The following is a 26,844-nucleotide window of genomic DNA, read 5'->3' as shown; positions in this document are numbered from 1 at the left end:
TCCCGATACGGATAGGTGTTGCTGCCGAGGTTTATACTTCTTTTCTTGCTACCGCGCATTCTTGAACGCACATCTCTATATACAATCACACGACCTTCTTGCAAGACTATCGGAAATGATTCTGTTGACAGGGGATTTGTATCGGCTAACAGATCAGAGTGGCGCCAACTTCTGCAGCCATGCGCCATCGACGCCCACCCAACATTACGAGTGTCTTTCTCTATGATGGAAGGATCAGAAACGAAACCTCAAGGTACCAACCAGCCTGATAGGCCTTCAGTCTCTCTTTGACGGTACTAGCTTGGTAACTGGATTATGCTCGTTATTTGCCATGGTCGGAATTGCGGGGGATTGTCCGGCTTCGGCCTACTTCCTGCCAGTCCCAAATCTACCGGTCTCCGGGCTTCATCTTCCCTCATTTACAGCACTGCGCACTCTGGCTCTAAGTGCCCCGCCAGAAATAAGGAAGATTGCTTTGAGAACGTGTCGCAAGTTGGACGCGCATGCAACTCCTGTCGAAGGCGCAAACTACGATGCTCGAGGGAGCTACCCGCTCGTCAACATTACCCAAAGGCCGCCTCCGAGTGCTTCTATGAGACTAAGCGTGGAAAGCCGGGTATGAAGGCTGGTGCCTTGGAGAGCATACATTGGCGACCTGCTGTGTTTACTGCCGATCTTGTTTCCTGGTTTTGATGACTACCTGATATGGATCTAGATGCACTGAAACAGTCTGCTGGGAGACAGCAGGCAACTCTGATTATACTTGAACGAGCCCATTCTACAGATGACGATTCAGACATTCTGTCTTTCTGTCATCCCTTGCAATGACCCTTCAGGGTCTGAGTAAACGGTCAACGTCTACACAGCCCGTTAGTCGGGACCAGAATGGAACGCCATCCAAAAGACGTCGAATTGACAAACCCAACGTGGATGAAACATCTCTGACAAGCGTCGCCCCATTATGGCCGGATGGTAGTGCTTCGCGTCATGCATTAGAATCGTACTACATACATTCAACCGTGGACACCGATCATCCACGAAGGCCGACCCCGTCATTGACTGGAGAATGGTGCAGAACGCGGCAAGCTCTATCTTGCTGTCCAGGCCATGGCACTTGTCGTGACGTGTCGCATAGAGGACAATACTCCGACAGGCATCTTGGAAAGGTCATGAAAACATTCGGGAGATTTATCTGAAGACTGAGCTGGGAGGATTCTGTTGAGACCACGATGGTTGGGGACACGTCCTCATGTTATCGAGTCATTTTGCCCGTGATTATAGACTTCTTGGAGGAAGCTATATCACTGTTTCCGGAATGCAAATGCGGGAGACGGAGGATCGGACTAGTTCGATTGGGTTCCGGATGATTGTCCCCTGAGGTTGTCGTAGACAGATATTAATATATTAATACCATGCGTTGACTGGGTTCCTTTATTTAGAAGATATGTAGTGTATGTTTTGCTGGATGTTGAAGTGGGTATATAAATACCTTGTCCTTTCATCCGATCTCACACTTACCATGTTGTAGAGTTGGCATGTTTCCCTAGCATATATATACTCGAGACGTATATTATATTTAGTAGACACATGATACAAAGCCAGTTCTTTACAATTATATATATATTCAAAGGTTGTAGAGCGACGTCCCTCTACATATCGAATAGTACCTAGTATCTACTGCATAGACCATTACACTTGACACTCTACCATGATAGAGCTCGTCTTATATTCCCCTCTTATACAAACAGTTACTACTGTTATAAATCTCCAAGAACCAACAACCCCCCAACAGGCGATGCGATTGGCAGAGAGTGGGATGTATGAAAAAGTGACCTGTCACACTGTCCCGCCCAACGGCCAACTATGACGGCCGCAAGTGGCCTGTTGAAGGCGTACGTTACACAGCAATCCACAGATGTTATGGAAAGGCAGTTGTTATTCGTTAAAGACAGAGGCAACCAGGCAAAGGCGGACAGGTGCGTTGATTCAAGTCAGGTGAGAACAAACATATCATATACAAGAGGCAACATATAACGTGACTGGGGTATTGAGCAACATCTTCCCTCTCTCTCCCCCACCAACAAAACAACATCTTCTCCCAAACTCCAGATCAGAAACAGAAACAATCGCTAATCAATAACGCCCCAACGCAACCAAACAAACAAATCTAGTTCTTTTACAAAACAAGACACACCAGCAATCAAGAGTCAAAAATCGGTCCAAATGCCGGCACCCCTGTCGACTCCAGCTCATACACCACCTTCTTCGTCACAATCGGGTTGCTAATCACACATACTGCCTCCGCATCATGCTCCTTGACCAGCTGCCGGATGATCGGCACCATGTCCGTGCGTCCCGATGAGTTTGTATCGATGATCACCGGGTCCGGGTCCATTTGCTTCACCAGATCGAGGATCTTCGGTCCATACGTCCGTCCCGGCGCGCGGGTCTGCCACACCACGCGCAGGTCCGGACGGTTGTCGTCACCCAGGAAGGAGAGGCAGGGGCCAATGCCGGACCCCGTCGTGACAACCACCACGCGCTTGTACACCCGCATCACATAGGCGAACCCATAGATCAGCACTCCCCGCTTCCACAGATGCGTCGGCTGGTTCTTGATGCACGCCGAGGTCCAGTCGCCGGCCTTGGACACCAGGCACGAGAACGACTTGCCGTCTGGGTCCGGGAACGTGGCGAACCCGTGCCAGTCTTGAAGCGGGTGCGTGGCGAGCTGGATGCCCTTGCCGAACGTCGTGGTCGTGTGGTCCATATGGAGACGCACGGCGTGCGGGGAGAGATACTCCGGTTGCACCTTGACCTTGCGGAGGAAGACCCACGGGTGGACGATGGCCACCACCGTGACCATCAGGAACCAGAATGCAGGGAGTTCGATCAGGAAGCGCCCGAGCGGTTGGCCGGCGGCCCGGCTCGCCTCGTCGGCAAACACCAGCAGCAGAATCACGAACAACGCGACAATGAGCCACCCCGAGAACCGATGGGTCAGCTCAAAGTAATCGTGCCGTTTGAAGCGGAACGCCGGATAAGCCACGACAATGATGGCCAGCAGGAACACCAGGATAATGTACGCCAGGATGACGGGCGTGACGGAGATAATGGACATTTCTGTCGCTGGAGCCCAAAACTCCTTGGACATCAAGCCGACAAAGCCAGCGTACCACACGAACGAGGCAACGCCGCAGCCGCTGTGTACGCCGCCATAATGATATACCTTGCAGGCAATACGACGCAGGCGCAGTGGGGCCCACCGAGGTATCGAGCAGACAACGAAGAAGATAGTGTTCACCACCAACGGCTGGCGTGCCAGTCCACAGGCCATCAAGTTACCCGCGGTGGCGTTCACCAATGCCAGAAGCTTGCGGTCTGTGGTCATGATGGCAACGAACACGCCGACATTGGCCAGAAACACCAGCGAGAAGAGCCGCCGGTAGATATCCAAGATGGTATACCGGATGAAGGCAAACTTCTGCTTCTTGTATGTCTGAGCCTCAAGGTCAAAGAGCTCACTCTCCCGTGGGGAAGGCTTTTGGAGCTTTTCAGACAAGCTCGGAGGAATTGCATTCTCGCTGCCGGCCAGTGTGCTATTGGTAGGGCTGGTCGACCCCGATGCACACCTGGCAGGAGGAGGTATAGAGACAACATTCTTTTCGGATAGTGACATGGCGGTGAGGGCAACTGTTACCCAGAGAGGAAGTGGAGAGAGAATAAGAAGAAAGAGGACAGGGAATCACCCAGTATGGATGCTAACGGCTGTGCGTCCGACTCAGGTACAACGGCAGGTACAATGGAATTGACAGAGACCAGGTCCAGGATACCGCAGCAATCAAGCAAGAATGGTTGGACGCCTTGTACTCCCACAAGTCACCGAGCAGGGCACATGTCTCTTTTGAGTCCCACGCACAATGACATCCGAGGCGCAGGCTCCCACGGGATACTTCCGGCGAGATGGACGTACATGAACAGATCGGGATAGACCATGCGCCAATAGCCTGCAATCCTCCGTCTCCAGCTCGCAAGTGGAATGCAGACCAATGCACCTCGGGTGACTGTCGGTTTCAACCATCCATCCCACTTTGCATGACGAAGTCAGATGAATGTAACTATCTGGCGGGACCCGGTTCCGCAATGCTAGTCTGCGCCGGCCTTTGCCAATGAGCAACTAGGGATGGCATCATGTCTGCCTCACTTCAGCTGCTCCTCCGCCGGATCTGGTATATCAGAGCCAATGGATCGAGTCTGGAGCTGCGGACGTCCCGTCTCTCGTCCCGTGGTCCCCGACTCCAGCGATAATGCGCGGTGGGCTGAATGGTCCAGGTAACTGGAGCCCGGCAAGCTATTGCCTTTTCGAGCAGAGCTGCAGCCTGGCCAGGGTTCTACAAGTGACGCTAACACCAAGCGTTCGAGTCGAACGAACCCATCGCCACACGCAGCTCCACCGGGCAGTGAACCCAATGGCCGCGAAACCCAGGGAATACGATGGATAGTCGGGATTCGCAGGTGGGTAGAGGGATCTACTCTGTATGGTGGATTGACAGGCTCGGCTGGTATACTCCAGTTCATGCGGGACGCACAGATGCCTTGCTTTTTTTCTATCTATCTTTTATTTTTGCGGGAGCGCAAAAAGGCGCAAAAAAAGCGGATCAGTGGGATTAATTGGATCAGTTGGGTCACCTGCAGAGAGGGGTTCATGCTACGTTCATCTGAAGACCCGACAAGCGAAACCGGCCACAATGGCACCATGCCACCACCAGCCATGAATCATCGACATGGTTGTCTTTACCCACTCCGCCATGACCAGGTTAGCGAGCGGGGTAGCATGGTCACCGCATTCCTCCAGGGAAGACAATCCCTCTGATGGACGGCTGGCCTTCATGCACGAGGTTCCAGGGCCCCGAATAGCAGACGTCAGCCCGGGTATGGGTCCATCAGTGGGGACTGTTCGTTCCCTTGGGACCGAGATTGACACTTGCGCACATCGAGAATGGGCCGGACGGCTGCGAACAGGGAATGGGCTTCCCAAGAGAGCCCGGACGTGCATATGGTTCAGCACTAGCTCGCCATCCCAGCCGACCTCGCTCGTGGTGGACAAAGGTGCTAGCATCTTCAGCCGCGCCCAATAGACACCGCGAGTCTGCAGGATGACCGAGGGACAATGGGACGATCGTGCAGATACAGCCATGACCCAATGGGAGCCGTTGAGCACGCCCTGGCGAGATCGACTCGGGCTGAAGGCTGTCCGAGATGGGTTTAAGTTATGGGGACAGGTGATCATGAGCCCTAGTTCGGGAACTTGACGGGACCTGTTCGCACGACGGCTTTGCTTTTTCTTTTCTTCGCCTGGGCCTCCCTCGATAGCCGACCCACACGCTGCGATCGATCCAGATCGTCGCGCGCCCTTCGATTCGCCAAACTAGGCGCAAGCGTCGTTGGGATCAGCGCTCCGATCTGAGCGGAGAGACGATGTGTCGGGTGTGCGCCACGGCCCTAAAAATTCCAAATCATCGGGGGGCTCATCCCAGGAAACTGGAATTCCTAATCCTAAGGAAGAGAGCTGTCTCCAGCATGACAAAAACCAGTGCTATTGTCATGATGGGGATTTATTTATCATGGAGGGTTTCCCTCTCGCATTGTGGTGTCTTTTTTTTCCCTCTCTACTCCGTGCTCTCCATCTCCATCGTCCCTAGCCTCCCCTAACCCTAATTCCCAGTTCTCCCTGATCGTTTCCACCCTGCCTCCTAGAATTACTCAATGATGGGTCTCTGGGAGTCCTCCTTGGCACCCCCAATGCCGGACCACGGCCACTACACCGACTTGTTGACTTTTGCCTTCCACGGCCCGACTCGCTATGATGAGACGCGACCGTTGCTCATTGACGCCGAAGACCCTTCGCGATGGCTCAGTGCACAGCATTTTCGTCTCCTGGTGCGCACCCTGATTGCAGGTCTGAAGGCGCACCATGTGCAACGGGGCGATTGTGTGCTGGTCCACTTGGGGAACAATGTAAGCCTCACTCATCTACACCGTATCTCTCTGCCGTCCTGCCCCCCCCCATGCCCCTCTTCTCGTCTCTTCCACGGTCCCACTTTCTCTCTCTCTTAGCTTTCTTACTCACACCTCTCTTTCGTAGATCATATACCCCGCACTCTTTTTCAGCGTTATCGGCGCCGGCGGTGTGTTCATGGGCTCCAACCCGCGCAGTCAACCTCAGGAACTCGAGCATATTCTGCAATTGGCAGAACCCAAGCTGATCATCACCTCGCGCGATGCCCTCCCCACCGTCCTCAATGTGTCGGCCACCCGCGGCATGCTCCCGAGCCAGGTGGTCCTGCTGGACGAGTCCGCCCCGGACCACATCACGAACCTCCTGCTCGCCGGTCCTCTGGGCTATGCTGCAGCTAACGCGCCATACCTGCCGACCGCCGGTGGGCCGGACCCGGGCTTTCTCAACTTCGCGCACCTCCTTGCCTACGGCGAGAACGACTGGGTCTCGTTCAATAGTGCGGCCATTGCAAAGGCCACGCCCGCCGCCATGTTCTCCACCAGCGGTACCGGGGGTCTTCCGAAGGCCGCCATCCTCTCGCACCACGCCATCATCTCCCACCACCTCAGTATCCATTATGATGTCCCCTACCATGTGACGCGGCTGCTGTCGCTGCCCATGTTCCATCTCTTCGGCGCCCTCTGGGCGCACATCCAGCCCATCCGCTACGGCCAGCCGCTGTACGTGCTGTCGCGCTTCGACCTGACGCAGTTTGTCTCGGCCGTCTTCCAGTACCAGATCACCGAGACGTACATGGTGCCGGCAATGATCCACGCGTTCAATCGCTGCAACCTGCCCGTGGCGGACTACATGGCGTCGCTGCGCTACGTGGGCGTGGCCGGCGCACCCATCGACGGCGCCTCGATGCAGCAGTTCGGCGAGCTGCTCCACCCGGGCGCGCTCGCCGCCCAGCTCTGGGGCATGACGGAGGTGGGCGTGATCTTCCAGAACCGGTACGGCGAGCACGGCCACGCGGCGAGCATCGGACGGCTGCTCCCGGGCTACGACGTGCGATTGGTCGGCCAGGACGGTCGCATCATCCTGGACCAGAACCAGCCCGGTGAACTCTACGTGCGCGGGGACGGCGTCCTGACGGGCTACAAGGGCCGCAGCGACGCAAAGGATGCGCAGGGGTGGTTCCGCACCGGCGACGTGGCATACGTGAGTAACGGGCTGTACTATATTGTCGGACGGACCAAGGAGTTGATCAAGGTCCGAGGGTAAGTCCAGCCCTCGCCTAGAGCGAACAAACCCAAAGACAGGGAACGAGAAAGACGCTAATTTATGCAGATGGCAAGTCGCACCAGCCGAGCTGGAAGCGGTGCTCCTCCAGCACCCCGGTATCGAAGACGCCGCCGTGACCGGGGTCACCTCGCGCGACGGCAGTACCGAGGTGCCTCGAGCATTTATCGTGCGCGCCAAGGGGCCGGCGGGCAGCCGGCTGACGGCGGAAGAGGTGTACCTGTTCTCGCGGCGGCGATTGGCCAGCTACAAGGCGCTCGACGGCGGGATTATTTTCGTCGAGGAGATCCCGCGCACGGCCAGCGGGAAAATCCAACGGTTCAAGCTGACGCAGATGAACACCTACCGCGAGATTGTGTCGTCGCTGCTAGCGCGGTTCAAGGGCGCTAGTCTCCACGGGGTGGGCTTGATGCACCAGGGGCGCATTCCTCGTGTAACTAGCTAATTCGTGTGTGCAGTTCTTTGCCCGCTTTTCGTTTCTGTGTCTCGGCGTTTCTGTCTTTGCGGTGTCGGGCTGGCGTTGGCGCTGGAGTTTGGGGTTGGGCTTCCGGAGATAAGGTGTTGAGCGATTATGATTATTCTGGACGGACTCAACGGGTGGGAGGGATGGGCGATATGCATTAATGACAGTCAACTATAGTATTATTGTATATTCTGGTTCCAGTCAATGACCCAGCGTTCTTCCTTTAGCTCCACGCCGTCCGGGATTAGATCCGCATCGCCTACTCTATTTGCTGCGGCCGACGGATCCTTTCCCGTTGGAGACACGCCTGCGTCGCGCCGTCTCAGCACTAGCGGACGAACGCCTCCGGGCCTTGCCGGGATAGGCTTGGGTTCGCCATGATTTCCCCTGCATTCCTTGTTCGGATCCCGGGATGCTTATGCCATGCCATGCGACGCAATGCCATGTCATGTCATGTCTCCTGTATGGTCGACGTTGCCGTCCAGAACCATGGGGTTCTGCCGCGCTGTCATCGTCGGGCAGCCAACATCCCTGTTCCCTGTCCAGTCGTTATATGCATGCATACATACCTACATCATACATCATGTACACCGTGTAGATTGACAGACACAGTACTCCGTAAAATCCTGAAAAGTTCGCCCGGGGGCGGAGATGCTGCATCTGTCAGATTATAGTAAGGACACGGTTCGAACAGGCGGTGCATGGCCGCCTCTCTATGGTGGGACTCGCATCTACACGGGCCGATGTCCGGAGGCTTGCGGCGCAGTGAATTGCGGCGCATTCCGCGTATGACCGTGCTGCATTTGGCATTTGAAAATCGTGGCATGATGGCCGCTATTGCGATGTGGACATGTGAATTGCTAAGCGAGGTGCCTTGCGTCCGTTAGACAGGACCCAATATTTCGAAAAAAAAAAAAAAGTTCATCAAAATGGAAAGAGAGCCCGAGCGATGATCTGGCGCTGATCGATCAGTGACAGATGTCAATGCGATTATTCTTCCTGCTTCCATGGTTGAATCGCATTATCCTGACCTGTCAAGGCATTATCGAAAAACTATATCGCTGCCAACGGGGGATCGCCCAATAGTCACTGGGGTGAACCAAGGATCGCGACGTCAGATTGAAGATCGCTGTCCCATGGGTCATGCTCATGTTTAGGCCTACGTGTATCACCGGGGCTGGAAAGTTGGCCTCCTTCTTTTCGGTTTCTTGTAGGCCTGATTCTCCCTTGGAAGAATTGGCATATTGCTTTTGCGGTGCATTGTGGGTGCCTCGGCTAGTTGCAAATAGTTCGTGATGCTTTGGTCGATAGTTCATGCACCCAATCTAATCTGTGGCGCAGCACAGCCATGTACAGCCACGCACAGCCACAGGCCATGGGCTGGCTGAACGCTGGTGGATCGCATAGATGAACGTGAAGATTGATCTATCATATTTGCTCGAATTTCCTGGTCCACCCAATCAAGCACAGACGACCGCCTCTGTGATCGGCTGTCACAGAAGGCTGTCCGGTCCCACGGGGCTGAAGATCGAGATGGACGTGCATACCATCGTCGGGGACTATATCCTGTCAAGCCACCATCGATCTGGCTCCATCGCCTACCCAGTACAGAAGGTGGTACGACTGTCGTTCAGCTGTCACTCGTGCAAGCCCCTTCGCTGGGCCTGATTATTGGGCCGTTGTCTTGTGACGTTCCTGCTGGATCGCTCAGATCTAGATCTTCATCTCCCGTCTCCATCGGCGTCCGAGATCGTCCGTCCAGGTGCTCGCCACTCATACGGTGGTCCCTTACTTCCCCTCTTCCCCTCCTATGTGGTAACGCTATCGGTGCGGACTATCACCGATTATCTTCCCACGAGAGTGGGGGATCGAGCTTGTGGAGACCGGGATCTGGGTTTCGATCCCCGGCACCTGGTGTGCCCAGCTGACGAAACTCTAGTGGATAGAGGTTGGCATTCGCAACTTCTTGTTCGTGCGAAGACATACACACCCACCCACGACGATCACGCAGGATCCACGGCGACATGGAGGGGTCGAAGCTGAACATGGGCTCAATATTGTCTCGGGGCAATGGAAGCCCTTGCAGGTGGCGGGAGAAAGTTCAGGAAAGTTGTTGCGAGAACAGCTTCCTCACATGTGATAGGCATGTCTGGATCTGAAGACGCCCTGCACTGATGCCCATTCGGAGCTCGTGGACTATCACCTAGTAGTACGTCAGCTATGATACTCATTACGATTTCTCATAGATGCGTCATCCTACCAGCCGCTGTGCGGAGCCAAGGAACACTGGAAGAGCAGGGACAGAGGCCGGTCCTCGACGCAGCGAGGGCACCAAATGCCGATGCCCTTGTCCATGGGCGGGTGACACAATACCAGGACCAGGACGGACCGTTCACCTTCCATGCCGCAGCCAGGCCTGAGGCACAATTTCGATCACAGCCTAATCATAGAAGCATCCGAATCAAAGCTCAACACATGGCAGTTCAACGTAGTACAAGTGCAACGGGTTTGTGAAATTCATCTAAAAGTAGGTATGAAGACTGGGCTGCAGCATTGTTTGTTCCTGTGTCACCTCGTATCTGATGACTGATCGGTAGCGCAGTCGAGATGGCGGCCTATGTGTAACATAGACGTATTCGATAAAGAACGGCCGTCGAGTTCTTCACGTTCATGCTAGGACGGGCCGTGTCTGTTCCAGCATAACTGGACCGATGAAAACAAGTCGAACTTGTAAGACACTACATTCATTGCGCGTGGTGCAGTTCAGTCCCAGCACTAACTGATTGGAGGGCAGAGAGCGTCCGTATATGCCCACCAGACCGGGGCATGTCGTAACATGCTGTCTCTCTTGCATGAATTCGAAAGTCGGCGAGTCTCGGTACGAGCAATAGTCCTGATTGAAAGGCAGGACGAGTCTGTGCCGTACACATCCTTTGGTTACGGTGTCTTCGTGTTCGTGCCGACAACAAGCCGGCCTACCCGATTCAGAGAATGCCATACCCCTTCCACCACACACCCCAAATCAAGGGCCCCAGTGCGCCCAGAATAGCTGCTCCCACCTGAATTTCGAGGATGCTCCATACCCAGAGCGTGCCGATTGCAGGGGCCCGTTTCATGACAGCATAGTAGGGCTCCTCATTAGTCATGACCATCAGTTTAACCCCGAGCAGAACGGCGAGAGGAAGGAATGTCATGGTCCGGAGCGAAGGCGGGAAAAGGAGCTTTCGAAGGAATGAAATCGAGAGCTTATCTCGGCTCCAGGGGAAGAGAGATATTGTGTTGGACTGCGAGACGGCATCTCCAGGGAAAGACATGATATGACCGTGGGCGAGATGGATCATCAGAGTCAATATAGGAAAGGCGACGAATATCGATTCACGCAGGATACTGTCCAGCTGGATGGTTTCTGCATACTGATGGGCCGCGAGGTAGGCCAATGTCATATGGAGAGTCGTCAGCGGCACTGAGAGCAGAATCGTGTCGATCAACGGTGGGATTGGCGCTTCCGAATCATCGTCGTTGTTTTTATCATGCTGTTCTTTCCCGGTATCTTCATTCCCATTTGTATCGGTGTGTCCGTTTCGCATCCTTCCCAAGCTTGAGGCATCGAATTCCGTTGCGTCCATGCCAGAGATCTTGCCTGATGCTGGATCAATCGTGACAAGCTGTGGTTCGCGTTTCGAGCCAGTATCCCCGTCGACTTTCCCCAAAAGTTCAGCTTGCCGTTCTGAGATGATATCGACAAGCGTTTTCCCCTGTGTATCTCGTTTCGGTGTTCGGGGTGGATGAGCCATCGGGATAGAGGACGGATCGAAGGAGTCTGTCTGCGAGGCGGCCGTAGCAGCTCGTCGTTGTTTCCGGTTTCTGGGAGGATCCATGGTGCTATTCAACTCAAATAATTCGATCGAAATAGGGAATCGATGATGTGGCGTGGACGAGATGACGGATGGTTTTTTGATGTCGTGTGGAAGAAAGTTGGAGATGGACAGCTACACCTATCACCGCCTCCGGATATAACCGGAGTTAACCCATGATCTATATCCCACTGTAAACAGTCAGTGAACAAACAAATACATACACAATTAGGGAAACTAATCATTACTATATATTTAAAAGATGGAATGCATTATTTTAGGTATAGAGATTAGCTCGCGAGCCATATTAAACAAGAGATAGCAATGTACAACGTAGACCAACCATCCAAGTGGCACCTTGATTCAATCTGGACGTAGGTAGAAATATGATAGTTAGAGAATGACATGTTTCATCATTAAACATTATTGTTCCATTGGCCATCATTATACCTCAGACTGTTTTGTATCCCTCAACCAGCCTGGTACAAAGCCGGGCCGGCAACGACATGAGGATTGATCAAGCTGAGATTGAACGGCGTCAGGTAGAGATCAGAGTCCGTTATGGCAATAAACATTGTGCCATTGATCGCCGGATCACCCTCATAAGTCGACATATCCGGCTGGGTGGTTGTACCCTGACGACCATTGCCAGAGATAATCAAGGGCGAGTAAGTCACATTTAGCTGCGACACCCACGCAACGAACTTCGGGGCTCCAGCCATTGTTGACGTGACGTAGCTGTTGTTTGGTCCGACTGGACTGCCTGGAGGGTCCCAGCTCAGCTGCACCAGACGACCAGCGTAAGAGAGCGGCTGTGTTCGGTTGCGAGTGATAGCGGGCTTGCAACTAACACCCACCTCGTCGGAGTTGTAACAGAGATCGGACGCGGGTACGCTGGAGCTGTTCAGAGTGTTCGTGCCACTTCCAAGGATCTCACCCTGCGCAGACTGGGCATTGATGCGGACGGGATTCGGCTGGTTTATAATAGAGAGACCGGGGAAGTTCTGCCAAACTAGTCTGGTTTGGTCCGGAGGACAGGAGCTGATATACGGCGCCAGCAAAGTCCACGCCCAGGACTGAGGTACTCCCACTTCGAACCATACTGGCATTGGGAACAGGCCTTCAAATTGCCGAAAGACCATCTGCTGTCGCGCTTCTGTGGTGATGGACTGCAGCAGAAGAGTTGCTGATTCACGCGAGTCCAAATGCGCCAAGAACCCGTAGACACCAGATTCGCCGAAACGAGTAAGCTTCTGGCAGAAGTCTATGAATTCCTGCACGGTGGTGTAGGGGTAGTCATATATGCATTGTTTCGGAGCAAAGGGTCCTAGGATATTTGTCAACATGGTGGCGTGGCCGACTTCTTGATCGGCCATAAACTCGATCAAGAAGCGGTCCTCGGCAGTGAGCCCAGCAGCAGTGAAGTCGGCCTCGGAGAAACGAGCCAGTCCATCATGGAACAAGTCGAGCTCAATGTACTCTTGGTATAGTGCAAGGGCCTACTTTATTTAGAAAGCAAACAGAACACTGCATAAGGTACCGTACCAGAGACTCAAAGTCAAAGTCACTCTGCGGACGATAAACGGGGATCTGTCCACTTGTTCCTGCACCACCGCCCGGGATATAAGGGCCGGGCTGAGGGGCATGGAGCCGCCCGTCACTGGGGTACGTTGTGGCTGTCGGAGCAACCCCCATGCTGGGAGTCACTCCACTGCCAACTGATGGAGCGGTGATAGCACCGGTGGTGCTTGGGAGGCCACTGAAGGGAATATGCGGCAGGGAAGTCGGATGAACGACCGCGGACGGGGGCACTGGGAAAGCCGGGGTTGCATTGCCTTTAGGCAATGCCAATGCGAACGGCAGCCAGCTCAAAACGCTGAGCCGAAGAAATCGGTTCCAGGACATTGCGACTCTGATGGGTTTATTGTCTTTACCGGAAGCTTACCCAGATGTTGCAGAGATGATACTCTCAGACTTCACGAGAGATACGTAGGATCATAAATATATAGGCGACTCCCGGCATTTGCAATCGTTAAAAGGAACCCACGCTTGCAGTGTCTAATTTAAATCAGGAGACTCCCAGGCACCAGTAAGATTCCTTATTGGAATGCGAGTTCCTGACAATAGAAAATTTTGCAGCAGAGTAGTGTTTCGGTTGGAAGCGGCCGGATGAATGGGAGGACGAAAACGTCTTTCAGCCCAGATCTCTTTGCCAGAGGGCCAGGTGATCCCGAGTCTTTGAGATCACAACATATCCTAACGGTTTTTGATAGGTGGTTGCAAGATACAATTAACTTGGACCAGTGAGTATGTGGGGTAGCACTGGGTTAGTCTGACGCCTGTATGGTATGCGGTGTCTGGAAAACGTCATGCATGAGACACAGGACGTGTCATATCATGGCAGCATATCCAGGGGCACACACATTCAGGGCCTGGCATACTGAGCAGGGGACTTTGGAAGTCTCGGAGCGTCAGGCCATTCGGACGAGTGACTTCATCCGTATCATGGAGGTCCACCAATATGACCAAAGACAATCTCTTTGATATCTCTATGAATGCATACGAGGCGCGACAATCCAGCCTGGCCATAATAGCGGAGTATTGTTACAATTGGCCCTGTTGGGTATCGGGCTGGCCGAGGAAGCGATGACGTTGAAGACCACAGATTGTATCCTGCTTGGTCGATGGTAAACACTGCACACAGGTCGACACGACGGGAGTGCATCCCAGGCCACTTGGGAACGATGTTGAACTCGGGAATCTCGGAAGACCTGATGGCGTATGGGGAGCGAATGTGGGAGAAGTTTGGGTCGACCTGAATCATCTGCCTTCCTTAGGCGGTCGTCCCGTGACGGGAGAAACCCTAAGAGCAAGACAATCGACATCCATGTTGAAGAATGCTGTCCCAAGGACGAGGTCGATGACAACGGAACTTGGGAGATGGGCGATATAGGGGATGGATGTCATGGAAAATGCCATCGTCATTCGTTTATATCATGGCGGTGACCATGAGCCATATCCACGGTCTGACAGCGTGCCACAGTGTGTCGTCGACGGATACCCTGACAACAGTGACGGGGATCTATACTCCGTATAGCCGACGTGGGGCGAAGACGATCATGTCCGATACAAGAATCCATGTCGTGATTGTCGTCGGGGATGACAGCTGATAAGGAGAACCCCAATTGTGCTACCCCACACGGAAGATACGGTCAGCAGAAGTGAAACCCCACGTTCCATCTCCTTCCCTCCCTCCTACCCTCTCCGAATCTCCTCTCCAGCAGACTCAAATCGCCCATCATGTCCCATCTCCAATCCTCCCAGCTCTTCTCTGTCCAGGGCCTGGTCGTCGTCCTCACGGGGGGAGGAAGCGGTAAGTACAGACAAACAAACCCCCACGTTTACACACCCATCGCTGAAACAATTCAGGCCTGGGCCGGATCATGGCCTCCGCTCTGGCCACCAACGGCGCATCCAAGATCTTCATCCTGGGCCGCCGTGAGGAAGCTCTGCAGGAGACTGCCGCGTTGAAGCCCGGCACGATCATCCCCGTCCGCGCCGACGTCTCCTCCAAGGACTCGCTCGAGGCCGCCTACAAGGCCATCGCCGCGCAGACCGACCATGTCGATCTCCTGATCGCGAATAGCGGCATCCTCGGCCCATCGGGGAAGAAGCCCACGAACGCCGATGGATCTCCGGCGACATTGTCGCAGATCCGCGACCATCTCTGGTCTGTCCCGATGGAGGAGTTCAACAAGACGCTCGATGTCAACGTGACGGGCGCCTTCTATACCGTTCTCGCGTTCTTACCACTCCTCGAGGCCGCAAACAAGCGTCGGGCGGCCCCGCAGAAGAACGTCATGTCCCCGCCATTGGCGCAGGTCATCATCACCACTTCAATCGCCGGGTTCAGCCGACTGGTGCCGTTCAGCATGGCGTATAACCTGTCCAAGGCGGCGGCCAACCAGCTGGTCAAGATCTTGTCAACTTATTTGGCCCCTCACGACATCCGCGTGAACGGAATTGCTCCGGGGTTGTATCGCTCTGATATGTCCCAGAGTAACTTCCAGGAGGATGACCAGGGTATCTCGGATGGGTCATTCCCCAGGGAAATGATCCCTGCGACCCGGGGCGGCAGCGAGGAGGATATGGCCGGCCTGGTGCTCTTTATGGCCAGTGCTTCGGGTGGATATTTGAATGGGAACATTATGGTGACTGACGGGGGTCGGCTGACCCAGTTGCCGTGCACGTATTAGAGGGAGAGATGTGTAAACAGTACTCACACATAGGGCAGACGTAGAGATTAGGGGGTATAGGGTTTCTATGATGATAAAGATGATAAAATATTGAGAAAGGTGTGCTGTACTAGCCGCGATTCGCTATGACGCTCAGACATTACAGGTGACTTGCCCGCAAGAGACCACAGATAAGAGATGCATCCAAAATACGCCAATGGAAATCAGATCGTCGCAGTGAGCCGCTGGACGAGATAGTCACCAGCGGTGATCCCCGGGTATTTTGCTTGGCTGATATCCTCACCGTACGTTCCGGGGATCGCCTCGATAAACTTGTCGAAGTTGGGATTGCAAAAGTAGGCAATACTATATCGATCCGGGTAGACATCCATGTCGTCCTCGTCCCCGATGACCTTGGGCGGCTCGACGACCCGATGGCGTGTACTCTTGATCAGGTCGTTGGACCATCGCGCCAGCAGATCGCCCGCATTCACAACGACCGTGTCGGCAATGGGCGTCGCATCCACAAACGTGCCCTTTGGACTGCGAACCTGAAGGCCACCTCGACGATCCTGGAATAAAAGAGTGATGGAACCGTAGTCACTATGCTCGCCAGCGCGGACCTGCGACGGGTTCTTGCGGAAGACGTCTTTCGAGACGGCGGGATAGTGCAGAAGACGCAGGTTATTGTCGCCCTGGTCGACAAAGCTGTCAAAGTAGTGCTCGGGCAGGTTCATGCCGATGGCAATCGCCCGCATGACTTCCATATGCAGCGCCTTGCACATGTCAAAGAACGAAAGCATGGTTTCCTTAAAGTCCTTCCCCTCATCATCCAAGTGATCCGGCCAGCGATTGGGAAGCCCGTCGACGCTTTCGCGTCCAATCTCCATGGTCTCTTTGATGTCCGGCACCGCGCGTAGTGACTCGGCCTCCTCGACCTGATCGGGTCTGCTGAGCTTCTCTTTCCCCGTCTTCACGTAACCACGGTTCGCCTGTGGGGTGGTCCAACCCAAACTATCCTTCTGATCCTGGGGTCGCGCAAAGAACCGCGCTGACGAGCCAAACACCCGGGAGACCACGGAAGGCGGGACGCCGTGGTCTTTGAGATAGAGGAACCCGGAGGTTTTGAATGCGTGGATGACGGACATGGCGACCGCGTGTTTATCCGCGGGGGTGCCATTCAGAAAGGGGCCGAAGTCGATGATCTGTAGGTGTGAGTAGGCATTGTTTTACAAAGATAGCTCCCATAGAGCACTCCCATAGAGCATCTGGAAGGCGACGACTCACAGGAATGACGAGATCGTCCTTCTCGATGGCGCTGGTGACGGGATGACATTCCTGCTGGGGTAAGTTGCCTTCCGCCATGGTCGCAACCACAGAGGGAGAGAGAATGTAATCGAGAAAGAGTATGAAACAGATACGGGGTACAATGGAGTGGCTGTAGATGGGAAGAGAGAAGGAGAGAGTTGAGGGGGTGGCGTGCAGAGAGGGGAGGGTTACACCGCCGCGAGGAGTATACTTCCAGGATGATGATGATGATGTATGAAACAACGCGACAATCATCGAGAAAAACAGGGAGAGCGGGGTCGCTAAATAGACTCTCTCCATGTGATAAGGCAACGGCCGGTTCTCCTATCAGATGTGCCTCGTATCGGATAGTCTCTTTATGCTTATCCGTATCAATCTGGATATCTGATTAGTATCGTGATAGTCGCGGTGATAATGGATAGTGCGCATCCCGCCAAGGCAATCCTGCAGCATCTCCGCAGACACGATATGATGTCTTCTGCTTTTCTCCTCCCTATCCGCTTCCTTTCCCTCATTCTGTCTGTCCTTCTTTCCGCAGTGTCCTAGAGACTCCGACTCTCCACCGCGATCATGGCTCCCCTCATCGTCGACATCCACACGCACGTCTATCCGCCAGCGTACATGGAAATGCTTCGGGGTCGCAAAACCGTCCCGTACGTGCATGACCCCGCCGACAAGTCGACGCCTCGCCTCATCATTCTCTCCTCAGATGACGACCCGTCGATCCCCCTCGACCAGCGCGGTCGCCCCGTCGACTCATCCTACTACGACATCGACGTGAAGCTGGCCTTCATGCGTCGCCACGGCATCAACTGCAGCGTGATCTCTCTCGCGAACCCATGGCTGGACTTTCTCGCTCCAGACGAAGCCCAGACATGGGCGGAGCGCATCAACGATGACATCGAAGCCACCTGCGCGCGCGTGAACCAAGCCACCGACCCAGACAACACCCGCACCCTGCACGACAAGGAAACGCTCTTCGCCTTCGGCGCGCTGCCCCTCAGCGCGCCCTCCCCCGACATCGTCGTCAACGAGATCAAGCGCCTCAAGACCTTGCCGCATCTCCGCGGTGTAATCATGGGGACCTCCGGGCTCGGCGCGGGGCTGGACGATCCCCGTCTGGACCCCATCTGGGGAGCGCTGGAGGAGACGGAGTCGCTCTTGTTTCTTCATCCGCATTACGGGCTCCCCGATGAAGCCTTTGGGGGGCCGGAGGCCATGAATCGCTACGGTCATGTTCTCCCCTTGGCGCTGGGGTTTCCGCTCGAGACAACTATTGCTGTCACCCGGATGCTACTGGCGGGCGTGTTCGATCGCTTTCCCCGGTTGAAGATTCTCCTGGCACATTCCGGAGGAACCCTCCCTTTTCTTGCGGGTCGCATCGAGAGCTGTATCCACCACGAGCGAAAATTCGTCGCGAACGGCGGTGATGTCCCCGGTCCGCAGCGAAGTGTGTGGGAGGTGTTGAAGACGAATATTTACCTGGACGCAGTGGTCTATGGCACGGCGGGGTTGAATGCTGCGATGACGGCGTCGGGAGCCGATCGACTTCTCTTCGGTAGGGATCTTGCTGGGTATGTGATGACGAAGCTGACTGAAACATCTAGGCACTGATCATCCTTTCTTTCCGCCGCTGGATGGAAAAGAAGGAGACGAGTGGCCGAGCGTGACGACTAACTACAAAGCGATTAACGATGCTTTTAATACGGAGGATGAGAGTGTGGCGGCTGTATTGGGAGGGAACGCAGCGCGGATCTTGAACTTGAAATGATGTTGGGGGTTTCAAATTGATTAGCACGTCGAAATCCACGGCATGCCTGCATACATAAGGATATTCATCTCGGTTCATATTAACTCTTTCATCGGGTATAAGATGCTTGCGTGTAACGAAAACATGAGGTGTGGGTCAGGAATGATATGTATGTATCATTAAACAGACAAAGAGGAACGAAACATGCATATCAGTCACCGGAAGGGAAAAGTAGTGGCCAGTAACTCCCATCCCAGTAGTCTCCATGCTTCTCGTATGAACCAGTCCGGGACGGCATTGTCGGGAACATCTACACACTCCATGTCTTGATCGATTGGGCGAGGAGGACGGCTCAGAACTTGCTCCCATGTTCTATCTTCGCCAAAGACAGCTTGAAGGAGAGTTCCTTGTAGTTGATCCGGAAGTTTCTCGATGAGCCAGGCTTTCTCTGTGTCGTGGCCCAGTGATGTCCTCCGGTCTTTAAACGAGTCCAGCACAGCTAACAGTCTCTCCAGTAGCCAGATCAGCTGTTTTGCCTCGACCTGGGCCGCAACCGATGCTTCGTCTACACCCTGGGGAAGAGGGAGCTTATCGGAGTTGAGATCGGGGCGTTGCTTCAGATCTCGAAATGTGAATAGCGAGAGAAGCTTGCCCACGCGGTTGATCACAAGAAACAGAAAACCTTCAAAAATGCGGTGATGAGTAGTAGACGAATGGTCTAGGGAGCTGGCCATGGTACACAGTAACCTTGAAACGCGAGATGCCGTTTCGTCGATCTGGTTGGATTTAGTCTTCTTGGACTTCTTCGATTTGGGCTTTGCTTTGGCTCCTTCATTGCAATGACTCTTGCAGTATTGTTCGAGAGAGCTCAACGTAGATTCGTACAAGGCTATCATGTGATATGTAAGTGCTCCGAGCTCCTGAACCGACTCCTCTGGTGTTGATAATTTCTTTGCGGCTTGCAGAAGGAGCCGAAAAGATGTCTCTGCTCCGTGCAGGATACCAACAATTGACGGCTGAACCAGTGGACGTTTTGTTCTAGGTGTATGGACCTCCACTCCCTTCTCGCCAACTGCCTTTAATATCGCATCACCTGTTGCTTTGCACAGCTGCACGGACGCACGGGCAATGTCAGAGGGAGTGGACTTTTTTTGCAGGGCCTTCTGGAGTGTGTAGAAGTGCCTCATAAATGGAGCGGTAGCTAGAGGCGCTACATGTCAGCAAATACCAAGCCATGTTCCAGCGGCAGGAATACGTGCACTCTTCTAAGTACTCATATTGCTCCCTTATGCCATTCCGGTCAGCGAGTGGATAGGCTTGCGTCTTAGCCCGTTTTCGCTCCGGCTCCGGCTCTCGGATTGGGCCATGGGTCTGAGCTTTGGACTGGAGTGACTCGTTGCGTCGTTCGAGATCGTAGATCCGATCCAGAAGTTTGCTCTGTTCCGCCTCAGACTGTTCGTAGGCCCGCTTCCAGAACGCCACACTGTCGAAATACTGGTCTTTCGCGTAGGGGTGGTTCTCTGCGTCAGGGTTGGGCGACTTGGAGGGCTTGATGCATTCGCGTATTTGGTTGATATACTCTAACGGTATGAGTCTATGTCAGCACAGAATGCTCTAGCTTGGAGCTTGTGGTCTAGCTACTGAACAAATGTTGGGTCAAGTACCTTTGATGGTGAGGTGGACGGGCTTGTGCTTGACTATGGCCAACGCGAGGGCCAGTTGACCGGCAGAAGGAAATGAATCCATCCTCGCGATCGAGTTGAGGGGATTGTAACCTGCCTGATGGATTATTGATAGTTGTGATGGAAGAAAAGAGAAGCAGTGGGACTGTATAGAGCGACAACGCCCGGTCTAGCCCAAAAGAGTCTAGAGTATAAGCCGGACCCTTTCCCCTGAGCTTGTCCGGTCGAAATCTCTTCCCTTGTATTCACTTCCTGCATATATTCCGTACAACTGCATACCGTCGCTCGTTAATCACCATGTACTACCGGTCTCTCCTAAGCCTGGCAATGGTCGCAATGGCCTCGGCCAAGGCCAACCCCGTCACCACCATGTTGATATACGGAGCCGACCCACAGCCTCTGGCGGCCTCCGTCGTCGGTAACGTAAAGTCCCCACGGATCTGCTCAGCGATCGACTGATCAGGGTCTAACTTCCCAAACAGGATGCCACGGCTACCACGTACAGCATCAACTGTCCCCCAGGCACTGATGGCTCTGACTGCGGCATGGGACCCGGTCTGACTCTGATTGCCGGTCCCAAGACAACCTACAAGATGGATGAAGGAGATTTGTGAGTGCACTGACCTGTCACAATTGACCCTTCAGGCAAACATCGTCAGTAATCAACATTTAGCTGACATTTGCCAGCCATTGGACCGTCACCTGCTCAGTCGCAGCCACCACGTCGGCTGTCTGCACCGAGACAAACATCGGGGGCAATTTCCCTGGAAGTAGCGTCGTCACGCTGACTACCGATCTGCCCTTCCTCCCGGTCACTGTCACTGCTGGCTCGGTTGCCACTCGCTCCGCAACTACGACGACGGGAGCTACTACTACTGCGTCCAGTGCGTCCGGCGCGTCAAGCGCCTCTGGGAAGAGCACAGCCACGTCGTCGGTCTCATCTTCGGCGTCCGCCGCCGGCAGTGCCGCCCAGAGCACCGGCGGTATGCCCCAGGTGACTGCGCATGCTGGAAGTGTCCTGGGCGGCGCGGTGGTCGCTTTGGCCGCGGCGGTCCTGTAAATTGGAATTCGAGTTTATAGGAGTATGTTGGCTGTGCAGGCGTTTGATTATCAGGATGTTCCATCAATAGGTATATAGTCGAGTGCTCTATAAATACAGAATGTGCATGAACGCCGAATGTCCCCCATGATCTCTCTTCTAGCCTATTCATCAAGTTCTTCAGCCCCTGCCTCGGTATCATCCGCGTTTTCATCCTCCTCCAGACACCTGATGCTCCCCACGATAAGAGGCGGCGAAAAGATATGCGGACCCCGATGCGCTTCAACAGCGGCTCCAATGCAATCCACAAATCTAAGATTAGATTTGGTTAGCCCAGATAGCATCGTTCTTGCGATGGAAACATACGTGTATAAGTGGCATTTGCCCGTTGTCTGGAAATTCGACACGCCCCTGCGCTCGTCAGCCCTATCCTGAATACGTATTGTGGTTGGGACGTACAAAAGACCGTTCAGATTTGTACATTCATCAACGCCAACCGATGACTCCTTCTTATGACCGCCCACTTCATAGTGCAGCTGGACCTTGTTAGCCGCGGGATCGTGGGATCGCCCGGTATTTCCACATACGTTGACGGCCGCCGCTGCGAGGGAGGGGGCAAGGAGCAGCGTGTTTGCGAACGCGCGGTTGAAAATCATCTCGTATCGATAAGAGGAGGTAGATGATGTGGTACAGGGCGTGGTAAGATGGATGTTCTTGGGCTGTCTCCTTGAAAGGGGTGGTTATATGTCTGTTGGCTCGATGCAAGGGCATGAAGACACCCTGGCATTCAATAAGCATTCAGTGTCTCAACATGGGGATCTGCAGCATTCCTTCTGTCCCTGGAGTGAAGTGAGTATTCTTCTGGAATTTCGCATTCTAGGAGATCTACATGCCAGTGTTGTTGCGAATGGGTTGCGATAAACAAAGTTTGAGTTGATTGCTGTTGAACAGCTTGAAGAGTCGAAATAACAGACATATTTCATACATGAAAGAGTTGGAATATCATTATATGTATTTCCAGTATTAAGTATCGACAAGAGAAGATAGTTAGGTTAACTATCCACAGAGGCATTATGTAAGGTGCAGTGAACAAAAGAAACTATTCAGAGCCCGTGACAGATCGGGTATCATGCAAGTGATCCACCAGTATGCAAATCAAAACATCAACTTTTTTAATCCCAGAACGCTGCGCATCCTTGAATGCACAGAGCAGCTGTTTAGCTTGATCATTGTTGAAAAAGACGAATTGGGGAATATGAGTTAAATCATTCCGTTCGTAAAGGTCGTAACGTCATTATGAAAAGGTTCCGTAGTAATCGCTTATTCGGATCTTTGAGAGTCGGCAGACGAAGCACGGTTGTGACTTCCGAGCTCCACCGGCTCAGCAGTCAGATCGTCAGTGGTGAGTCGAGACCGTCCGCGTTGAGACGAGTGCGTGGAGTCGCTGTCCAGTCGAAGAGACTCCATGCGCTCCAGTTCCTCATACTCGGGAAGGGCAAGGGGAGAGCCGCGATAATCCTCCATCGTGCTGGCACCGTCCAGCATGGTGTATCCAGGAGGGCTGGCGGGGACATCTTCATACACGGGAGGCATCTCCTCGTCCCAGCTGATGCCGAGTCCGCTCCGCTCGGTGACGTGCAGGTGGAACTGCATGCGCAGCACGCGGGCCGCTCCGGTGGGGGTAATGAGTCGAGTGTTGCGGTTGGGGCAGAATTCTTCTGCGACGATGAGCTCGATGACGAGGTTGTGTTTGGCCTCGAGACCACCAGCAGCCTCGAGGTCACACACGGGGTTGCTGAGAGGGTTGATGCTCGCTTCGAACTCCATGCTGATCTCGCCGCCGGCAGTATCAAAGTCGGTCTTCCAGCCCTCCTTTTCTTCGTTGTGGCCAATGATGCGAGTCTCCTGGTGAAGAACACCCTTGCCCTCACCACCAATCTTATGTGCGTGCTTGGCGCAGGCCTGAGAGACGATCTTCTGGTGCTCCTCAATTCGCCACATCATCTTGCGCAGACGCCAGCGGGTTTGAGTTTCCTCGCCCTTGTCGACGACTCCGCTCAGCGTCATCTTGACAGGGAAAGTACCGATGGGGTGCACCACGGAGGGGAGCACAATGCGGCCGGTGAGGTTGGTTGGAGGGAAAATCCGAATGGAGGACTTGTCGTTGCCGGGAAGGATCGAGCGCTTGATGTGCACCGGCATCTTGAAGGTGTACTCTTCTCCGTTGACGTTGTGGGCGCGGGCAGAGAGGAAGTATTCGATCTGGCCTAGGGAGCCATTGCAGGAGGCCGGGAGGTGACCAGGGAACAAGTAGCTAAAAGGGAACTCGTGAGGGCCACTGCGGAGCTGAAGAGGCTCGGTCAAGAAATTCCAGTTGGTCAATTCTTCCGTGCGAGAGGAGCAGTTGGGGCATTCGCGGGAGACGGGCTTCTTCGTCGTCACTTTGGTCATCAGGCGCATGTCAAACTTGTCCACAGTGATCATATTAGCCGAATCCGCAACGGTGATCTTCAGGCGGCCCGAGAACAGGGCACCGGACGAGTTGGCGGGGGTTCCAAAGCAGACGAGGGGTGGCGATTCGACAATGACATCCAGAGTGGCTGCAGCGCCCACACTCTCATCGTGGCCGGAGCGCTCCTTCGAGTGGGACGAGCGACCACGAATGCGACGCTTGTCCTTGTGGTGATCGCGGTGAATCAGGTGTTCGACGGCCGACGACAGACGTCGTTCTGGAGACCGTTCTCTGTCCACTTGGACATTGCCAGAGCTCTTCTTGGGATGAGCGGGAGCATGGGGCATTTCATTGACGGAGGAAGTCGAGGAGGAATTGGAATGCGACGAGTAGTGGGAGTGGATGGAGGGGCGAACAAAACTGGGGAGGAGGCGGCCGGGCATTGTGTCTTGACGTCAAGCGCAGGTAATGGCGCGAACCAACCCGATTAAGTGGATGAGGTAGGAGACGGGGATCTGATAGAGGCGCGGGTACGTCTCTCACGGATGTGTAGTGGTTCTGAAGCAATCGGCGCAGTGGATTGAAGCGATGTTGTGTGCTGAGATTTTCCGAAAACGGCAGCGAGGAGGATGCGAAACGTTCACAGGAAGGGAATCCTTCTTTCTTCACTTGTTCCTTTTGTTTCTTCTCAGGAAGCAGTACGGTATTGAATCAGGAGAGAGGCAAGATCGACAACCCAGAACATAATATTGTTCTATTCAATACCGTGTGGTATAGCGGAGAGGGACCTTTGGTCAGGTGTAGGTAGGTGCAGGTGTGGGTGTGTAGGTAGATAGGTATGTAGATGTAGAAGAGGCGATGCTATCCACGTGAAGGATCTAGATGACACGAGGCAGAAGATCTAGGGAAGACACAGATGGGAACCAAAGATTGTAGAAAGACGAAGGGGAAAGAGTGGGCGAGCAGCTGCCTTTGAATGAAGGCGCAACAAGCTTTTTTGCGCCTAGTGTGTCCTCTCCGTCCCTTTCTGGATATACTACCTCCCTACCATTGTTCTCATTCTTTCCTGAAATAACTTTTTTTTTCTCCGATTTTTCTAGGAGGTTCCCACTCTGCATGTTACAGGTACCATCTGGTCTGGCCACCGTCTGCGGTCTCCATCACATCAAAAGACCGTCAGTCCCCAGTGGGGCCGTCGCAGCGAAAATAGGGAAAAATTAGAGAAAATAGCGTCATAGTGGGGCCATACAATACGCTTTCCATACGTGACCATACACACCAGCAAAACTCTTCGATGGGACGGGCCTTGGCGTCGGTTTGCCTCCCCGAGGAGATCCTTTGCGCCTTTCGCTCCCATCAGCCGTGTTGTCGGCTTGCGTGTCCGTTGGCTGGGGTCTTACATCACGCCAGGGCTAGAATATCATACGGGGAATCCTGGGTTCCATGCGCAATGGGATCCCGACAGCATACGTGTTGATCAAACAGCGGTGCTCTTCCGAATGGTCATGATTCGGTCAGAATAGATGGGGTACATCATCGTACGAATTCTAGAATTTCAATCACGCAACAACCACAACTATCTAGAAAACCCGGACAGGAGCCGAATTCGCCAAGGTATCTCCATCAGTCGATGATGCGACAGATGCAATACAGCACATACGACACCTTGGAGACCTAAGGCGCGAATTGGCATCAAGGGTCAGTCGGTGAAAGGAAGTTGCATCATTTGACACCATCCTGCACGTAAAATTGCAGGCCCAACAGGTCCAACACCTGACAGACCAGCGTGCATCATCAACAAAGGCCGTGCGTAGTGACTCATGGTCTAGTTTGGAGGCCAAGCGGAGGATGTGCGGTTGCAGGAGGGAAATCCCTGTACCCTAGTCAAGACAAGGTTCGTCTGCAGAGACGGAGGACTCGTCCGAGAAGCACGACATCAACCTTGAGGGTGTGTGTTCTTCAATATGTTAACCAAAATAGTAGCATGGTGTCATGTCTGCTCATATTATTGAGAGGATGGGTATTGCAATTGCTCGCCATTGTGTAGAAACCACGGATCAGAGGCTGAGTCATCTCGATTCTAGACGCCAGCAGATTCCTTGGGTGAGAAGTGTGATTGGTTGCGAGAAGAAGTATTGTAGAGCCACGACATCAAACACAGACACCTGGACCCTGTGTTAGTGTACAGAGTATGGATCGTCCAGAACAATGAAGGTGTTTGCCGTCCGAAACGGCCTACTGCTGCGACGCCTACCAGGCGCCCTCAGGCGGAATCGTCTAGAGGACAGTCTGCGCCGATTATCCGGCCGGCGTGTTCTTTGCTCCTTCGAGTAGGTCAGCTGCCGTCATGGAACCATCACGTGGCGTCATTTGCTGGCCTGTCGGTTCGTCCTGTGCAGGCGGTGTGGCGGTAAGACCGTGACGGGGGCTTGTACGGGACGATACCGGCCGTATGGACCCTCCCAGCGCAACGCTAGAGGCAGATCCTCGGCCACCGCAGCGACGCTAGGCCCATCCGAACCGGAGGCACCGCTCACGCTTTAGGAAATCTCCCTAGAAAATTCTTTACAGAATTTTCTCCGAGACTGAGTGCTACCTAAGTGATAATACTTATTGGTCCTATAATCATAACCATTATTAGTACTACGGAGTATTGTAATCGTAATGGCCCTCCCAATGTACTTCTGTCAACGGGAAGCCGAAGAATCAGTGGCTTCGTCGTCATCCATGTCATCCATGGACGCTCGGCCGTCAACTATGG

General features: G+C 53.9%; 11 protein-coding genes across 11 annotated transcripts; 5 read left to right on the top strand and 6 right to left on the bottom strand.

Moving 5' to 3' along the window:
- Positions 1-1,498: 1,498 nt before the first annotated feature.
- On the bottom strand, positions 1,499-3,679 carry ATEG_02025 (integral membrane protein TmpA; the record flags this gene model as incomplete). The annotated part of the gene is made up of 2 exons (XM_001211203.1): positions 1,499-1,513; positions 2,297-3,679. The coding sequence occupies 2 exons, from the start codon at positions 3,677-3,679 to the stop codon at positions 1,499-1,501; spliced, it is 1,398 nt and encodes a 465-aa protein (XP_001211203.1).
- A 1,105-nt stretch (positions 3,680-4,784) lies between these two features.
- ATEG_02024 (uncharacterized protein) lies at positions 4,785-5,138 on the top strand (the record flags this gene model as incomplete). The annotated part of the gene is made up of 1 exon (XM_001211202.1): positions 4,785-5,138. One exon carries the CDS (start codon positions 4,785-4,787, stop codon positions 5,136-5,138), a length of 354 nt encoding a protein of 117 aa, XP_001211202.1.
- A 631-nt stretch (positions 5,139-5,769) lies between these two features.
- afeA (adenylate-forming enzyme AfeA) lies at positions 5,770-7,745 on the top strand (the record flags this gene model as incomplete). The annotated part of the gene is made up of 3 exons (XM_001211201.1): positions 5,770-6,018; positions 6,146-7,278; positions 7,349-7,745. 3 exons carry the CDS (start codon positions 5,770-5,772, stop codon positions 7,743-7,745), a joined length of 1,779 nt encoding a protein of 592 aa, XP_001211201.1.
- A 3,002-nt stretch (positions 7,746-10,747) lies between these two features.
- ATEG_02022 (uncharacterized protein) lies at positions 10,748-11,641 on the bottom strand (the record flags this gene model as incomplete). Its single annotated transcript, XM_001211200.1, has 1 exon — positions 10,748-11,641. One exon carries the CDS (start codon positions 11,639-11,641, stop codon positions 10,748-10,750), a length of 894 nt encoding a protein of 297 aa, XP_001211200.1.
- A 446-nt stretch (positions 11,642-12,087) lies between these two features.
- On the bottom strand, positions 12,088-13,522 carry ATEG_02021 (ferritin-like domain-containing protein; the record flags this gene model as incomplete). The annotated part of the gene is made up of 2 exons (XM_001211199.1): positions 12,088-13,116; positions 13,163-13,522. The coding sequence occupies 2 exons, from the start codon at positions 13,520-13,522 to the stop codon at positions 12,088-12,090; spliced, it is 1,389 nt and encodes a 462-aa protein (XP_001211199.1).
- A 1,395-nt stretch (positions 13,523-14,917) lies between these two features.
- Positions 14,918-15,873, top strand: ATEG_02020 (SDR family NAD(P)-dependent oxidoreductase; the record flags this gene model as incomplete). The annotated part of the gene is made up of 2 exons (XM_001211198.1): positions 14,918-14,990; positions 15,047-15,873. 2 exons carry the CDS (start codon positions 14,918-14,920, stop codon positions 15,871-15,873), a joined length of 900 nt encoding a protein of 299 aa, XP_001211198.1.
- A 203-nt stretch (positions 15,874-16,076) lies between these two features.
- On the bottom strand, positions 16,077-17,217 carry ATEG_02019 (isopenicillin N synthase family dioxygenase; the record flags this gene model as incomplete). Its single annotated transcript, XM_001211197.1, has 2 exons — positions 16,077-17,057; positions 17,140-17,217. 2 exons carry the CDS (start codon positions 17,215-17,217, stop codon positions 16,077-16,079), a joined length of 1,059 nt encoding a protein of 352 aa, XP_001211197.1.
- A 513-nt stretch (positions 17,218-17,730) lies between these two features.
- On the top strand, positions 17,731-18,931 carry ATEG_02018 (amidohydrolase family protein; the record flags this gene model as incomplete). Its single annotated transcript, XM_001211196.1, has 2 exons — positions 17,731-18,718; positions 18,768-18,931. The coding sequence occupies 2 exons, from the start codon at positions 17,731-17,733 to the stop codon at positions 18,929-18,931; spliced, it is 1,152 nt and encodes a 383-aa protein (XP_001211196.1).
- Positions 18,932-19,125: 194 nt separating this feature from the next.
- ATEG_02017 (uncharacterized protein) lies at positions 19,126-20,656 on the bottom strand (the record flags this gene model as incomplete). The annotated part of the gene is made up of 3 exons (XM_001211195.1): positions 19,126-20,120; positions 20,395-20,490; positions 20,575-20,656. 3 exons carry the CDS (start codon positions 20,654-20,656, stop codon positions 19,126-19,128), a joined length of 1,173 nt encoding a protein of 390 aa, XP_001211195.1.
- A 233-nt stretch (positions 20,657-20,889) lies between these two features.
- On the top strand, positions 20,890-21,652 carry ATEG_02016 (putative GPI anchored protein; the record flags this gene model as incomplete). The annotated part of the gene is made up of 3 exons (XM_001211194.1): positions 20,890-21,015; positions 21,075-21,202; positions 21,280-21,652. The coding sequence occupies 3 exons, from the start codon at positions 20,890-20,892 to the stop codon at positions 21,650-21,652; spliced, it is 627 nt and encodes a 208-aa protein (XP_001211194.1).
- A 1,299-nt stretch (positions 21,653-22,951) lies between these two features.
- Positions 22,952-24,526, bottom strand: ATEG_02015 (alpha-arrestin; the record flags this gene model as incomplete). Its single annotated transcript, XM_001211193.1, has 1 exon — positions 22,952-24,526. The coding sequence occupies one exon, from the start codon at positions 24,524-24,526 to the stop codon at positions 22,952-22,954; it is 1,575 nt and encodes a 524-aa protein (XP_001211193.1).
- Between the last annotated feature and the right edge of the window lie 2,318 nt (positions 24,527-26,844).

This window comes from Aspergillus terreus, genomic scaffold (assembly GCF_000149615.1).
Source record: "Aspergillus terreus NIH2624 scaffold_3 genomic scaffold, whole genome shotgun sequence".
NCBI classification, from domain to species: domain Eukaryota; kingdom Fungi; phylum Ascomycota; class Eurotiomycetes; order Eurotiales; family Aspergillaceae; genus Aspergillus; species Aspergillus terreus.
The sequence above is the reverse complement of the archived record's forward strand: the minus strand, read 5'-3'. Positions and strand labels throughout refer to the sequence as shown.